Source organism: Prunus mume, linkage group LG3 (assembly GCF_029339155.1).
Source record: "Prunus mume cultivar Tortuosa linkage group LG3, ASM2933915v1, whole genome shotgun sequence".
Lineage (NCBI taxonomy): Eukaryota > Viridiplantae > Streptophyta > Magnoliopsida > Rosales > Rosaceae > Prunus > Prunus mume.
Genome location: NC_142700.1, coordinates 16,591,050 through 16,608,383, shown reverse-complemented (window position 1 = coordinate 16,608,383; position 17,334 = coordinate 16,591,050). Strand labels below are relative to the sequence as shown.

Genomic DNA, 17,334 nt, shown 5'->3' with positions numbered 1-17,334 from the left:
TTTATTCATTTGCTTTGGTCAAGTCCCAACCCGAAAGTTGCCAACTGATCATGCCCGATCCACTGAGACAAATAATCATTGTCTCTAATCTTCCATATTTTAATCGCCAAGATGGCCAAGCTTGTACCAACCATAATAATCACCCCACCTCTGTATTTATTTGTTTTCACCACCAGAGATTAAGGGCTCGTTAGAGAGTGATTTTGGGAAAGGGCTAAAATCAGTTATGGAGAAAAGCATCTCCTACGTGTTTCTTCACGTAATCACTTTAGGTGATTTTGGGAAGGACACTACGTCTCTCCTTATCTGGAAGAGACATTCCTACTTCTCTCAAATCAAAGTTTGATACATGCAAAAATAATTCATCAAAAACACAAAAAGAAGAATCTCAACACACATGTCAAATTGTGATTAATAGGAAAGTAAGAGTTCTTACATCCAGGAAGGGAGGCAAGTGTTTTCCTTCTTGGAAATCACTTAAAGTAGTTAAATCTTTTAAAATACGTAGAAACGTTGAATCTGATTAATTTGTTTACATTCAAGTTTAAACTTATTCAGACCAACTGGTTTGTTTGAATCTTTGACCCATTTAATCTCCACAAAGGAGATGAAATGGGGGAAACATTGATCCATTGAAGTAATATAGAAATAAAGAGAGCACCAGAAAAATGAAGAGAAAAAAGCTTTTTTTTTTCTGAGGTGTATTTGATGTGTGATAAATTTTGAAGAACATTGTGATGGGCAGAACTGACTTCAAAAAGGAAAATTAACCAACTGAAAAGAGCTGTGATAAAGCTGAGTTTCATGCCCTCTCAAGTTTTGGATTTCTCCACAAGAATAATCCGACCATTCCACTCAGTCTCATCTAGAGCTCTGATTGCTGCATCGGCATCTACATCCCTTTCCAAGGTCAAGAATCCGAATCCACGTGAATCTCCAGACCTAAGAAGAACAACATAATATGCATAAAAAAACTCAACTCAAAGAAGAAAGCAAAAGAATGCATCATCAAGTATCAATGTCAAACACCTCATTGTTATCGTATGCAACTATAAACTGCACAATTACCTTTTGTCTCTAACAATACGAACATCTCGTACTCGGCCATACCTAGAAAACTTCCTTTCCAGATCTCTCTCTGTAGTCAAAAAGCTAAAACCTGCAACAAATAAATTTCTTCCAGGTTTCCCTAATCCAGTTTTCCTATTAGGCGGTGGTGACCATGGTTTCCTTCTAGGAGATTGGTGACGAGAATGATTCTCTGGAGAAGGGGACCTTTGCATTGGAGAATGCCTTCCCCTATTATAAGTTAAGGACAAAATATTAGGGGGCCAAACTAGGTGATAAAGAGACAGAGACAGACAGATAGATGGATAGATGGACAGATAAAGACCTTTGCCACAACCAAAGAGTGAAAGGTCCACTCATTAAGCTACATATCCATTTAATTTTAAAACCTTGCACTATTCAATGTATAGAATCCTGAGTTAACGGTAATGCATATGAATTAGGGATAAGGAATCTTTTTGACATATTTCACAAGAACAAGAAAAATTGTTCATAGAGAGCTAGTTCCCACCATATATGATGTTTGATGAAGGTTTGATGTGTTACAATCATATTTTCAGTAATTTGGACAGATAACATGGGTGTTTCAAAAATGCAGTTTTCTAACTGCTGAGTTGGTCATTGGAGAGGATAAGAGTACCAAATGAAATCCATAAACCAAAACTTTCACTTTCAGATGTCTTACAACTTGTTCAAATTATTAAATTGTTGCCACTTGAAAATGATACTAGTAGAATTTTAACATAAGATAACAGAGAGGCTATAGAAGTTAACCTTGTCGATCTATGATGAGCTCTTGAACATGGGGACCTTGATCGAGATCTCTCACGATATGCCCTCTGGTAACCATAAGAATCTCTATGCCGAATGGGTGATCGTGACTCCAATCTGTCCCTTCTCCCATAATTTGATTGTGAATGATGGGACCTTGGGGGTGAGCGATGGGACCTTGGAGGTGAGCGATGGGACCTTTGGGGTGAGTGATGGGACCTTGGGGGTGAGCGATACGACATTGGGGGTGAGCCATGCGACCTTGGGGGTGACCCATGCAACCTTGGAGATGCAGGTATGTGCTTCAGAGCAGAACCATCCCTAGGGTGGGAAAATTGTAGAATGCCCTGTGTAGGCGGGAGATAATGATCAGGTGAAGAAATATGCTGGCTATGTGATCTTGGTGCAAGTGACTGGTCTTGAGAACCTTGATGAGAAGGCAAATGCTCATGGTTATTGGGCGAGTGGCATGATGAAGGAGAGTCTTCAGGTGAAAGTGACATTTGTCTTTTTATTCTAGGAGATATTGATCCTCTGATGATTCTTCCGAGAGATTGAATATCAGAACTGCCGATGCCTGGGTTATTGTTCTGACCTGGCGACTCATCTTTCTGATTTTCATTATCCCACCTGTGCAACTTAGGAGATGATAACAATTGCTCTTTCCATTGATCACTAGCTTCCCTTTCAACTTCATGAATGGAAGACTTAACTGATTCATATTGTGACCTCTCGGAATAAATCATTTTCGCTCTTCCAGCAGGAGGTACAGCAGTAGGCATACCCACGTTAGAATCATCCTCTCCCACTCCCTGGTTTGCACGTTCTGTCAGAGGAGAGTCCTGTGAATGAGCAGAATCTTCAGTTCCCATTTCATTATGGAAAGTTTGCGACTTAGATTGAGAGGAGGGGTTAAGAAAATTACTGCCATGCAACTGATCCATCTCACCTTGGTAATGGTTATTGTCCTTGAATGGAGACTCAGTCCTCTCTTGCTCATGGACAAATTTTGTTTCAATAGCACTGTCTTGATCAGATTCAGTTGGGACAGGGTAAGATTTTTCTGGAAGAGATTCTGAAATTTCATATTTGAAATCTACATCTGCATGGATTGAGGGGGGACTCTGTTGCTCATGTTGGTTCAGATCCTCATTGAAACAATCCCTTCTTTCAAATCTCTTTTCATCAGCATAACGATAAGCCTTTTCTATGTTATCAACTGCAAAGTTAAGGTCTGATTCTCTGGCCAATGTTGAATCATCCATGTTTTCCATGTGCTCTCTGGTAAAACCAGTATCCCTGCAATTTATTCAATCATAATAAGTAATAAGCATAACATACATCTGTGCATACAACTGAAAGAAATCATATTCAACTCCCATGTATAAATTTTGAGGCAAAACTGAATCATATTTAATTTTAAACCAATTAAAACTGCTACTTGTAAACTATCATTTTGTAAAGCGCAATTCCATTAGATTTAGAATTGAAATGAGCAATTCCTTGTTACAACTAATAGAAATTGGTGGGGGTCTCAATTCCCCTCTTAAGTCCACACCTTCACTCCAAAAGAAAGTGAACAAAAGATTACCATTGTAAAGGAACCTTTTCTAATATAATTGAAGCTAAACATGCCATCTAGAACAAGTTAGCATTGTGAAAAATATTAAAACGTAACTAATCCATTAGAATGCAAAAAATTAATCATGGTAACGACAAACATCAATATGCAACACTTTTCCAATTCAAGCCAAAGAGCACTACAACTCAAATTATACGCACGAGAATCAGGACACATTTTCACAGCTAGAATGATGTAGTAATTGCAATTTGGAACCATTTTTGGAGCATAACTACACAGAAACTAAATTTTCTTTATCCCTCACCAGTCTCATGCAGCTCTTGTCAACCCTTAATTTTCCCACTCTATGCCCTACATAACTGTAAGTACAAGAATTCACAACTAAGTACAATTTATATATTCACCTGCAGACGCATCATTCGTAACTTTTTTCCAGTAACCATAAAAGTAGCCATACTTACAACTTCTGAATTCTTTCAATACGAATCAAATACAACCCCCTAAATTCTCTACATGCCAACTTCTTTCAATGATAACACTCCAAAACTAGAAAACCATTTCCAACATACTACTAAATACCACAGATAAAGCCATGCTCCATATTCACATCATTCTATGGGAGCCCAAGACATCCCATCACAGCCCATATACAAGTGAAACAGTTTTGCTGCAGTTTTTGATACCCATCATCGCAAAGACAATTATAACTTAACGAAAAACCAAAAGAACAATAATTTAAACAAAAAGATTGAAGCAACTAAATTTGAGACCCTATGGTGCCCCATACCATCTCAGCATTTGTGAAAGAAAAAAAAAAAAAAAAAAGCTATGGCCCACAAACTTAACTGAAAAACAGAAACTTTATTCTGAATTTTCCAGCAAAAAAAAACTTTATTCTGAATTCACAGTCGCTAACAAAGGTACCAATATGAAAATAGCATTCTACATGTCAAATTTTAATTCTGTACAAATATTAAAAATTAATACCCTACACTCCTAAACGGACACAACATAAAATCCAATTCCAGGGGAAAAAATGGTAACTTCTCTTTTCTTTTCGTATTCCATAAAGAAGGAGAAAAAATTGAACAGCAGTCTTATACTTTTAATAAAAAATAATTATAAGTGATAAGATAGTCGAGATATTACGTACCTTTCGTGGATTTTTTTATATGCGAATTTTGCTTCTTAAACACTGCACCACAGATTCAGCTTCGACTGGTCGTTAATGGCTGAAAGCAGAACGGGAAGACGAAAGAAATTAAAAGGAAGTTATGTTTTACGTTTTGTCGGATCTATGGGTGAACTCAAATAAAATTGAAAACTTGTTTTGGCGTCCGTTTCGGGTTTCTTCAAGCACCATGATAAAAGGTGTGAAGTTTTCTCTGGATACCAAAAATAAACTACAAGTATCACAAAAATATCTCCTAAATAAAGTATAATTAATTAATTTTTTGGGAAATTGGACCATTTGCATAAATTTGGGAAAAAAAATTCGATGTTAAAGCATCTACAGTGATGCTCTCAAAAAAAAGAATATAAGGTCTCCAATTTCAACTTCAACCATCTCTAATTTGCATTAAATCCTCTTTTTAATTGGTCCATCTCTATTAAAAATAAAATAATTAGCATTAAATAAAAGTTTGAAATACTCATTAAATAAAGCAGATTAAATTATAGGGAAAGTTTTCTCTCTCGATTTAGAGTCCTTGAAGTGGTTTGTCTAGGAGATGGTTTAGGGAGCCCAATGCTTTTAGGTCTCCAAAAAAAAGGGTCCCAATAAAATCACATTATCCTTGATCTTTTTCAACATTTCATAAGGGAAAGTTTGATGAGTTTGGTGGTGTGGGCGTTCAATTTGGGTGTCAATTAGTCGTGTAGTAATTTTATATAGGTGCATGGTTTATCAATAAATAAATAAAAATTATTGATGGGTGTTTTTTATTTATAAATATGGACGATAGTCTAAACTATAAGAGAGAGTTTCTCACACACACTACTAATGTGTTATGATATTCGAATATGAGACAACAAGTCTAAATTAAGACCTTTTCTACTGGGCTAGACGACTTTGATAGGTGTTTTTAAGTAAGTCCTTGGGCGTCCATAGAATCCATTTAAACTAAACATATGATGACATATGAGGGTTTGCGTTAAGCGACTTTAAGAGCATCAACAATGGAGGGCTCTAAATTTGGGGTGCTCCCACCACTTGTAGAGACTCATTTAGCAACTAAACAGAATTTCTGGCGCGGTTGATGAGCGTGCATGTATCTATCACTATTGTTGTGCGAGTATATAGTCCAACATCGTGTTCATGTGTTTTGGCCTGATTTCAGGCCTGGCCCATAGCTTATGCAGGCTGGGTGACTGCACAGGGCTCCCAAAAATTTGGAGCTTCCAAATTAAAAGAGGCCCAGTTATAAAAGAAACTAAAAGAGGCCCTTTACATATCTAAACTTTACTTTTTGAATATAAAAAAGGCCTTTTCACAAAAGAAAACAAGAAAATGGGCCTCTTTTTGTTTTCAATTCCCTAACTCAATCTTATAAACAAATGAAAGTACAAATATAATAGGTTGACCAAAAAAAAAAAAGTACAAATATAATCTTATAAACACACTACTAATTTGTGTTTGTTGCTTCATTTTGCTGTTTTTTGTTAGTTTTTGAACTGTCAATATTTTTTTTTAATGTAAAATACAATTGAGTGAGCTTTTTTTTTTCTTTTTTTTTTTCCAGAAAAAGAACTAATATTATTATAACCAAAAGCTTACATTGGCTTCAAAAGCAAAGGTATTAAAAAGCCATTTAGGAGGAACAAAATCCCAATGGTGGATACCACTGTTCTTACATACAAAAGATGCAACTTCATGAGATGTTTTATTACAACTGCGAAGGGCATGAATAAAAATCACTTCTTGAAGTTCTCTAGTCACAGCCTGGATGTCGAAAAGCAGACCATCCACCTCCACATCCACTAGTCTTTCCCCGTTCACTATCTGAATGGCAGTTAGAGAATCAGATTCCACCATGACACGAGCAAAACCTCCCTTGCTGGCAAGCAATCAACACTGCATGGATATGATCTACTTTAACGACGAGAGCAAACCCATACTGCATATCTCCTTGAACTCCTGCTTGCATCATCCAACCTACAATGAATCACCCACCCAAAACCTCCCATTTTGTCTGCGCCACCCAAGCCCCATCACAATTTGCTTTCACAAAACAATGCCGAGGTTTTTTCCATACCACATGGACTTGTTTAGCTTGGTCAGGGGTCTAGGTAGCTCATTAATCAACGGAGCTTTGGGCATGACAACCACCCAGTATTCCCCCACTGGCACTATCATTATACTTGTTGCATCACATGGGTTTATATGTAATCCTTGGAACACCGATGAGAAAATAAATTTAGTTGATGCAGTTAAAGGATGGAATTGGTTCTATTTATGTATTGCGGTGCAATTGATGTCACTAAGGATGTGTTTGGTTCAATTTATTGATTGCAAGTATTTTTTTACTTGTATGTATAGGTCCTCAACATCTCCCTTTGTAGAGGGCCTCCAAAATCAATGGATCGGCCATGCCTGATTTTATGCGGGTGCACCCACATGTGAATTTCTCTTCCTGTGGAACCCACTCTTGAGCTTGTGAGAATTTTTAAGAGGCTCAAATGGGCATAGATCCCAGTTGAGTCTCTAAAATGTGAGCACCCATGATGGAAGAGCCCATTTAGAGCCTCATTGTAGACGCCCTAACATCCCAAATGAGTCTCTAAAATGTGATCACCCATGGTGGTAGAGTCCATTTAGAGCCCCATTGTAGATGTCTTATCTAATTCAGCACATGGGGTCTATTATACCTATTTAGGGTTAAAGGATCATATATTTTTCATTATTATAGTATAGATTATTAAGAGTGTTTGACATGGGTTAGTGGAAAATGGCCTTGATTTACAGATCAGTGATCTCAAGTTTGAACTCCCATAACACCGTGGTAGTATATGTGTGAGAAATTCCTCTCTCCTTGTAGTTTAGACTATCGCTTGCATTAAAAAAAAAATAATGTGACATGATGATTGTAATTTTATTTCTTTTTATTTTGGTTGACAAATTGAGTGCTCTTTATTGTGCAAAACAAATTAAACACGAGCGGAAATTACACTTTCGTTTTTCCTTGTTTCTCCACAAATAAAGTTAATTATCACAGACAGACCACATGTAGTGGATGTTCATCAAAGTTCTTCTGTCTTTGGATTACCTTTGCTTGTCGAGTAGTTTTCCTTCATGCAACACCAATTAAATTATTAGTCAATATTAAACATATTTTTTTTTCCAGCACAGAAATGTCTTGTCAAAATCTTTGTGGGGTGGTTGGCGTTGTGGATAGCATTACAAGCTGGAAACTGGAAACCCAAGTCTCTGCATTTATTTATTTTGGTGAAATATCAAACAAGACAGAAAGATAGCAATCAATGGGTGAGAAAAAAAGGGTGCCCAAGTTTGCTTAAAAAATAAAACTATAGATCCACCATTCAAATATCACATACCTACTATATTCTATATCTACCATAATTAATTATAGCACCACCACTTGCCTCCCTTACTATTAAAGTTGAAGCCCACAGAAGCTCAAAATCCCAGCACCTGGTTTTGCTTAATTAATTTCCTATTCAGTTTTAGACTTCAATTAGCCCCCACCCCACCCCACCCCACCCTAGATTAACCACGTAAACCCTAAACTGCCAAGATATTAAGATTTCCCCTTTCGTTTGAATTGATGTATGCTGACAAGAAAAGAACTAGAACTGTGTACGGGTACCAATATGGATGGCCATGGCTTCACTTAACCATTGGAAATCAAATCCCATCTTTGTGGTACAATAATAAATATACTCTGCAACTTGATCATGCTGTGGACAGTAACTGGGCACAGGGGCTACCTTATCTGCTCAAGAACTGGCCCATTGGATTGAGTTACCCATTTGGATGACACTAGTATTTAAAAACCACCAATGAGAATTAGATGAAACATTGTGAAGGAATCAGTTCAACTGGTTTTTAGTACCGTACTTTTTTTGTTGGCTTTTGGTTTGAGGGTATACGCCCGTTAGGCTTTACACGTGGGCAAAACCGCTTTAATACTATGAAGGAAATGTGGCTTTTGGTTTGAAGTCTACCTCAAAATCAATTGGCAACGTGACAATGTGTGACATCTCTTCATATTCTCACTCCATCCGGTATCTATAAAACTGTGGTCTTGCATTATATAATGTACTGGACTTGTCTACCTATTGTCAAATGTAGTTTTTGTTGGTGGAACAATATGAAATATGAATTTAAAGATAATAATAATTCTCAACAAAATTGTAATAATCAAATACAATAACAAATTTACATGAAATTAATGTAAATCAACAAACACAAGTAGAAATACTAACAATTTTAGCGATTGAGGCTTGCAAGAATTGCAATGACCTAAAGACAGATTTCGCTCCTTTTTCTTTTATAGGCGTCCGTGATTCTCGATAATCCTAAATTGAAGCACTTCAATTTAAGACTCTGGCGAACCAATTATATATTTGTACTCTCAAAACACTTAGGAAGGAAACTTGAAGATTGATACTCTAACATATCATGGGTGGGGAAAAACTCCTATATCGTGAAGAAGAAGGTAATGGGTTTATATAGAACCCATCAAGTATCCATCAATAGACACAACTTTTGATAGCAAAAGATGCTTCTATATTTGATAACCGCATTCAACAAAGCAATTGCTTTTGAATGCGAACAAATAATATCAATTACAATGCAATTGTTCGAGCAAAACGGACTCTTGTATATTTTCACTCAACCATAAATTTAAATATTATAATATTTAATTAATATTATAATTATTAAATTTCCAACAGTTTTGAGTTGGTTACTATAATGCTATCATGGTAGAAAGTCTTCTTTTTTCTTTTTCTTGCTAGCACATGAAGATTTGAACATGGTATATATGTCACTTTACACCACCACTAGACTGAGAATTCAATCCCAAAATTGGAAGGAAGTTTATGTTATTATATATTGTCCTTTTAAAGAAAAATCTTGAAAAGGGAGTTCTCATGGTATTCCTATATCTATTGTTCATTTAAAGAAAAACACCAATACCACATTCTTCCCTCCTCATGCATGAAGTCTCTCAATACCAATACCACACTTTACCATAATCCATTTTTAATATCAAATTTTGTTTTACAATAGTCTGATTAGGAAATGGGATATATGGTAAACGTACGACGCAATTGTTTTATATTGCAAAAGATCTAAAGTGCCAAAAAAAGGCAAAACGAAAATGAAAAGCAAATCATGCCTTAAACAAGCATTAATCATAGAGGGTTGCTTGCTCAAGTGAGTGGCATTTCGTGTTGTCTCATTCCTGCTCTCCAAGTCGCCTTCTCAGTAAAATAATATGTAACACTTGTAAATTGTGGCAATTGGTTCCATTCCTAGCTCTCTTAAATGCCTAGCCCTTCACCTCCTTACGCTTTAAATACTCATCCTTTGGTTGCTTACTTCACTCCCAAAAGCAATACCGTTTAAAGCCTCATCTTTTGAGTGTGTTCTCCCACTTCCCACTCAAAAACACCATGTCTGGCTTGCCCATTTCTTCTATGATGAAGGGATGGTTTTCAGGCTTGTTGAAAGCCACATTCATGTCTAAAGAGATTGTTTCTTTGTGGGTTTTGGCTGCAATTGGCCATGGTTCAAGAGGTGGGGCTTTGATAAGTGTTATAAACAGAGTTGTTTTTACTGCATTTACCTGCATTCTTGCAGTAGGTATGTTTATAACCCTTCATTTCATTGGTTTTCTTCTGTGTCTCAGTTTTGAAGGGGTGACAGCAAATTTAGCCAATTTATTGAGAACACACAGTCACCTGTAAACAGTTGTGGGTTTTGTAGGAGGGGCTATAATGGGAGCAATTCATGGAGCCGTCACAGGCCAGACGACAGAGACCGGGTTGGTTACTGGAGCCGGAATAGGTTGTCTGGCAGGGGCAATTGCAGCCATTCAGTTGATGGATTTGGGAGTTGATGGCCAATCATTATCTAAGGTATAATGCCTTGTGTAAGTTTTCATTTTGTGCTTATAATATGCATAAGCCAATGAACCACAACGTAACAACGAATCATGAGTTTTCGTCTTGAGGTTTGTAGTTCTAGTGGAAGAGCACTTAACCACACATATGACAGAGTTCGACTCTCGTTTTCCTGCTTTACTTGGATATTTAAGATTCCGTCTTCGTGTTGGATTTTATAATAACTTTTTCTTTTGTAGGTTGCTCTCTTGGGGGGTATGGTAAATGGGAAGGTGTTTATGGAATGGGTAAGTTTTGCAGTGCTAAAAGCCTATCACTGGCAAGTAAGTGTTTCCCTTCATAGACCAGCAATGCAATGAGTAGTTGTTTTTTTCTTTTCTATATGGTAATTAATTTGAGTTACAATGCCAAATTTGTTGAGCAGGTTAGCAATCTGGAAACAACTTATGGAGACATTTCTGAAATTTATGACATTGCTGGAGCTAAGGGCTTATCCCACGAATGCATTCAAAGGCTCCCTCGAAGTACATTTCGTTCTAGCAATATGATTGAATCTTGCAATGACTTTTGCTGCTCAATTTGCTTGCAGGTGGGGCAAAATACGTATAGTATATATATATATTATTATTATTAATTGCAACCCAAATTAGGATCCAAAATGTTTGAAAAGTTGTTGTACCTTTCCATTAAATTGTGAGCTCACAGTTCCTTTTCATATTGGGTGTCTCGCATATAAAGTACAAGGGATTGGGAGCTCACAATAGCATAGAGCATATAGATTACAAAAAATTGTGTCTTCTTTGCACACTCTCAAAATATTTTATGTGTGAGACACGCAAATGTGACCTTTTTTGAAATTTTTGCTCCACTTACTAAAGTGTATACAATGTTTTTGAAAGGTACAAAAACAAGTTAGAATTAGAATACGTCAATGGTTTGATACCTTTCAACGTAATTAAAAAAACATAGAATAATTTCGGGCAAATAATTTTCCTCCTTTTCTATATGGCGTAGGATTAACCAAATGTTGGGTTATGAGTTATCACTATTTACTCACAATTTGATTTTTGATGTTTATATTTACAGGAACTGAAGGAGGGAGAATGTGCAAGAGAACTTCCCACCTGTAGGCATTTCTTTCACATGGCCTGCATAGACCAATGGCTAAAGCAACAATCTTCTTGCCCTATGTGCAGAACACGTGTCCATACTGAAAACGTTTAAACTCTAATGGCATGTTTATTAATCCATAATTAGATTATGAGGAATTGAATTGAGGAGGAGTTGGATTGAGGAGAATTAGATTCCGGATTCCTTGTTTACTAAACCATATGAATTATGGAGAGTTAGATTCCGAATTTCTCTTGAAAAATTGCAATTTAATTATTGGCTTCAACTCTTAAAATTGCAAGAGCAAGTAGTTAATTATTTTGTAATGCTAATTAAAGCGCACAAATTTTATACATGTATATTACCTTAGTGAATATTTTTGTTATCATACATACTTGCATGAATGATTCTTCATTCCTAATACATTTGCCTATAATAAAAACACAATTACATACTAAACACATTTTCAATACAATTTTTCATATTTCTATTTGGAAATAGCAACGTTAGTACACTTAGGGCTTGTTTGTTACACAAGATTATCTTGACATGAACTATGCTTAGAGACTGTCTTTACTTGGCTTGGTTTAAGTTGAATAACACTTATCCTGCGTTTGGTGTATGCTTGGACTAGGGCTAGATTTTTTTATTTTTCCAAAAATATCTATATATATTTATACATGTATAAATACATATATTATGTACATGTATATATACAACATATATGTACATGTATATATGTATATTATAATATTATATATATATATGCATATTATGGGTATGTTATAATAATAATAATATGCATGTATATACGTGTATGTATATTATAATATATATATATATATATTTACATATATTATACATTTATAATGTATATGTGTATATACGTGTGTATATTATATTATAATACATACATGGATATAATATATGTGTTGATCACATAGAATATGTATATATATATGTGTATATATATATATAATATATATATCAATGTATTATAATATACAATATATATTACATATATACATGTATGCTATTATTATAATATTAATAGTAATATATGTTATTATTATTATTACAGTATAATATATGCATCTTATACATTTGTGAGCATGGACTAGTTAATTCTTCATTTCTACATGAGTTTAGCAATCTCATCTAAGACTAGGATTAGATAAAACAAACATAGTGCTAAATTTAGTCTCAACCAAGTATGTGTAACAAACGGCTCCTTAGGAATTCAAAAGACGTAATTATGACACTTGCGATATTAATCTAAACTACGGGAATGAGATGTAGAATAAGAAGTACATCCGCTCTAACCATCTTGGCTAAGCTCATGTCTATACACAACAAACCTAAGAACATTTTAAGTTCCAATAAGATGCTATAAGTGCAAGGGAGCTTCTACAATGAAGAGTTAAAGTGAGGAGACCGATCCGACCGTCAAAACATTTAAAATATTTAAGTCCCATGATTTCTTTACATCTGTTGATGGTGAGATTTGACCTCTTCAAATAATCTCCTCACTTTAAGCTCATTATAGCCTTTCCGATAAGTGCAATACAAAATTGATTTTCTGCACAGTTGGCCCAAAACTAAAGCCCAATAATACAAATGAAGAAAAAGCCCAGAGAAAATAGAGATTCAGTATAGAACAGACCCAAAAAAGCAAGAACGTATATGCGAGTGACTGACTCGCACCATTGACCAACCATCGGCAGTCACAAGAAGTCAGCAGAGACCAAGTGAGACGACACAGAGCGAGCAACAGAGAGACATAGCGATGGCTTGGTGTGCTGCGAGGAGCTTACACTTGCCGACAATCGACTTGGGCGCATTGCGCACCCGGGCTCCGTTAGCCGTGGGCGTGGGCTTTGCTTCGGCGGCTGGCTCCACTTTTTGGCGATCCTTGGCTTCATCGAAGCCCTCTTCGCGCTTCGCTTGCTTAGCCATTTCCACTGACGCTCGTAATCTCCATTTGTTTTTGAAATTTTCTCTCTTTTGATTTTCGTTTACTAATTAGTTTTCTCATTTCGTTTGGTTGCTTGGATTAGAAAGCCGGCTTAGGCTGTTCCTTTGTTTGGTTGTATAAGCTGGTTCTCGCTTATGGAATTTCCTTTTGATGAATTTTAGATAAAAGATTCAAACTTTGCCTATGAATTTAACATGGGTAAGTTTTGTTTGGTTCGATTTTAGGAATCAAGGAAGCTGTTCACACAGACAAGGCCCCAGCTGCATTGGGACCCTATTCTCAGGCCATCAAAGCCAACAACTTTGTCCATGTGTCTGGTGTTCTTGGTCTGATTCCCGAGGTTTGTTTCATGACGTTATGTTTTTCCTCGTCTCTTTAATCCATCAATGTTCCCATCCTCGTACCCACATACATCAGATAAACAAACTTATGTTTTGTGTTCAAATGCAGACTGGGAAGTTCATATCTGAGAATGTTGAAGATCAGACAGAGCAGGTATTGTTACTGGCTTGTACATGTCTTACTATGTTCTGATGTATTAGGTATAGGTGTTTTTTTTATTTTGATTGGATTTGATGTAATCATAAACCTGTTTTGTGCTTTCATTTAAATATTTTTATGGATTCGGTTGGTGATATGTTCCTTGATGGTTTTTACTGCTCAAGGGTCTAGCTGTAACTTTTAAACCAATTAACTTTCTGATGATCTAGAAGTGAAAGTTGGAGAATTTGGTGGTTGTGGGATCTTACATTACTGATCAATCCACTTGGTATCTCTGCTGAATTTATAACAGTTACTATCTCAATTGTTCAGAAGTTCAAAAAAATAAAAATTTGATATTTGTTTTTCTGTGCAACATTGCAACCAAAGCTTATACTAATGTTTTTCACAAACCTTCATGAAGGAGAAGTTACATTTCTTATCCCAATTTCTATTTAAGTTAACCTGTTGCGTTATGAACTCATAAGCGAGGTAGTTAGTTATGTTCTTTTGTTTCATCATCTTTGCCATGGAGTATTGATGATGGCATTGGTTGTCTGACTGTTTCTGACAGATTTGGGCTTATGAAACTATTGCAGGTTCTCAAAAATATGGGGGAAATACTGAAAGCAAGTGGCGCCAACTATTCTTCTGTGGTTAAAACAACAATTCTGTATGGATCCATTTTGTCTTTGCTCAATTTTGATTTTTAATTTTATTGTTGGAGATGCAATTTGTTCTTTCTTATGTTCATGCAGGTTGGCTGACTTGAAAGACTTCAAGAAAGTCAATGAGATCTATGCTAAATGTGAGTTTTATGGAGATATAACTTTGATGCCGAAGATTGAATTTTTAATTTGTGGCATGCAAAATATGTATATAGCAAAAGGTCTTCCAACTTTGCAGGTCATGTTTCATCTATCTGCCAAAACTATAAGGGTATCTTGGTATTCATAGGACTTCCATTACGTCTTACAAAAAAGAGACTTGGATAGAATGCAATTGACTTTAACACTCCAATTTTGGATGTTATATAGCAAATCTCCTCCTTTGCATATCTACGATTAAAATACATGCTAAAGTTTGCACATGATTACTCTGTCTAATTTATAGTCTAGAACACTTGAAGCATGACTGTTGGTTGGTGGTGACACAATCCTTTATTTTGCTCAACCGGTCTTTGAGTCTTTCATTATAAAGTTATGTGAAACATGCTGGTGACAACCATTGTACTTATTCATTCAACCTGTCTTACATGGTTTTGTTTTGCAGATTTTCCGTCACCAGCCCCAGCTCGTTCAACATTTCAGGTAGCGGCATTGCCGTTGGATGCCAAGATTGAAATTGAGTGCATTGCAGCACTGTAACCTCCTAAATATAAAATTTCTTAGCAGAAACTTAGATAATAATGAAGGAGGTGGCATCTTTGAACGTTGAGTTTGACTTGTTTATTTCCACCCCTTACACATTGTACCATCGTTTCTGTAAAAGCACAGCTTAGTATTTTGATATTAAGATGGAACTTTTCACCCTGTCAAAGGTACTGCCAATATTAGGTGGTTTTTCTATTGTACTCGCAGTGTGACAGTGGCTATTTTGTGATGATGCATATGTCTTGCATAAGCTTGATTGACACCTAAGAATCACCTTCAATAATAATGTCTATCGATCCTTTTGTTGTTAAATTGTATCGATTCTCAACCCCTCCAATCAAATTACTTGCTCTTACTTTCGGAGTTGCATAAGTTATTTACATTTAATAAATTGTGTACCTTACGAGTTTGAATTATCTGATAAAACATGGTTAATTTGAAAGCCTTTAAACTGTTTAGGTTAGGTAATCTCCATCCATAAGAGCACTTCCACCAATTAGCCCTTGCCATGGCTAGGCAGCTACTATTCACGTGAATAGTGGCTGCCTAAAAAAAAGTGTGTTTCCAAGTCTTGCCATGGCAAATACTATTCATTTTTTTTTTTTTTCACAACTTTGTTTACTTAAACATTTGATTTGGATAATATTTTCGGATAAGATTTTTAGGTTCCTACGTGTCAATACTATTCATATCGGATAAGATTTTTTGTTTCAAATTTCATATAAATTTCAAAATTCAAAATTCAAATAAATCAATACAACTAATAAAATAAAATACATGAATGACCACTAATTATTAAAACAAAACAAAAAAACACAATGAAATGAAAGGCAAGCAAACTAAGAAATGAAAGGCAAGATTTTATTTTATCGGATAATATTTTTGGATAAGATTTTATTTTATTAGTTGTATTGGTTGGTATTTATAGAAAAAAAAAAGTATGAGGATTTGGTGTTAAAAGTGAAGAGTATTGGTTGGTATTTATAGACACTAGCGAACTCGGAATTTTTTTAGCGGAAGTGCAATATTGACGAAGTATGAAAAATGGTTTTTCGGAATAATCATTTTCTCAAGATAATTTTTGGCGGCTTTTATTCCTTACACATCAAATAAGAAAACTTGATTTTATGGGATTTTAATATGAAGTATATACTGACTTAATGAGCCATCATTTTTAGCCTAAATCGTATTTTTCACTAAAACCGATTTTTCATATTTTGATTTGGTGGGAATTTGATTTTCTAGTATTTTTATTTGAATCCAAATGGGGGGTACTTCCTTATTTACATTGTAAACTTAAGTAAATGGAGTAATATAAAAATAAATAAAAGTAAAAGGACAAAGACATTTACTTAAATGTTGAAAATGGAAATAAGGTATAGAGAGAAGAAAAAAAGTAATTTTTTGGCATTTTTTTCAATTTTTTCGGATTTTTTTTCAATTTTTTATTACAAAAATATTGTTTGGATTGGAGCAAAAATTATGATCGGAGAACCTAGGACATGACACATGGCACATAATTGCTGGTGGACATTCCCACCATCTTGCCCGGCCTAAACCCCTCACCCTCCCCAAACCCCACTGCTGGAAATGCTCTAAAGGACTAAACTTAAATTTTCCCTTTCAAAATACAACTACTCATGTATTACCTGGTAAATTAAAAATATAGTGCTATACTCTGTGTTTTTAATTTTAATCTTTCAAAATAGTATAGCCATGCAACTATTCTTTTTCCTCACGGCGCCCACCCGCTAGACGGAAACTCTTTTAAAAAAATAATAAATGGTATAGCCGGGCGGCTATACTTGATTTGACAAGAGTTCGCTCCCAGAAATATAGCCATCCCTACCCCCTCACGTCAATCTCACGAGCCTCTTATCCATTCT

The 17,334-nt window shown here is 35.5% G+C and overlaps 3 protein-coding genes across 7 annotated transcripts; 2 read left to right on the top strand and 1 right to left on the bottom strand.

The window, feature by feature from the left end:
* Positions 1-382: 382 nt before the first annotated feature.
* On the bottom strand, positions 383-4,919 carry LOC103326457 (uncharacterized). Of its 3 annotated transcripts, none has more exons than XM_008228680.3 (4): positions 4,575-4,916; positions 1,843-3,138; positions 1,069-1,299; positions 383-942 (listed from the first exon to the last, which is right to left on the bottom strand). In XM_008228680.3, exons 2-4 carry the CDS (start codon positions 3,111-3,113, stop codon positions 813-815), a joined length of 1,632 nt encoding a protein of 543 aa, XP_008226902.2. In that variant the 5' UTR covers positions 3,114-3,138; positions 4,575-4,916; the 3' UTR covers positions 383-812. The 3 variants fall into 3 exon arrangements, with proteins under 3 accessions (XP_008226902.2, XP_008226903.2, XP_088904322.1); XM_008228681.3 differs by lacking the exon at positions 4,575-4,916 and having other exon boundaries at positions 1,843-2,681; positions 2,789-3,069; XM_089048196.1 differs by lacking the exon at positions 1,069-1,299 and having other exon boundaries at positions 4,575-4,919.
* Positions 4,920-9,891: 4,972 nt separating this feature from the next.
* On the top strand, positions 9,892-11,915 carry LOC103326458 (RING/U-box superfamily protein). 3 transcript variants are annotated; one of them, XM_008228684.2, is made up of 5 exons: positions 9,892-10,250; positions 10,359-10,525; positions 10,750-10,797; positions 10,935-11,099; positions 11,597-11,915. In XM_008228684.2, the coding sequence occupies exons 1-5, from the start codon at positions 10,061-10,063 to the stop codon at positions 11,732-11,734; spliced, it is 708 nt and encodes a 235-aa protein (XP_008226906.2). In that variant the 5' UTR covers positions 9,892-10,060; the 3' UTR covers positions 11,735-11,915. The 3 variants fall into 3 exon arrangements, with proteins under 3 accessions (XP_008226906.2, XP_008226905.2, XP_008226904.2); XM_008228683.2 differs by having other exon boundaries at positions 9,905-10,250; positions 10,374-10,525; positions 10,750-10,833; XM_008228682.2 differs by having other exon boundaries at positions 9,906-10,250; positions 10,750-10,833.
* A 1,394-nt stretch (positions 11,916-13,309) lies between these two features.
* On the top strand, positions 13,310-15,760 carry LOC103326459 (endoribonuclease L-PSP family protein). Its single transcript, XM_008228685.2, has 6 exons — positions 13,310-13,590; positions 13,820-13,935; positions 14,046-14,090; positions 14,675-14,748; positions 14,834-14,883; positions 15,348-15,760. The coding sequence occupies exons 1-6, from the start codon at positions 13,407-13,409 to the stop codon at positions 15,440-15,442; spliced, it is 564 nt and encodes a 187-aa protein (XP_008226907.2). The 5' UTR covers positions 13,310-13,406; the 3' UTR covers positions 15,443-15,760.
* The last annotated feature ends 1,574 nt before the right edge of the window (positions 15,761-17,334 follow it).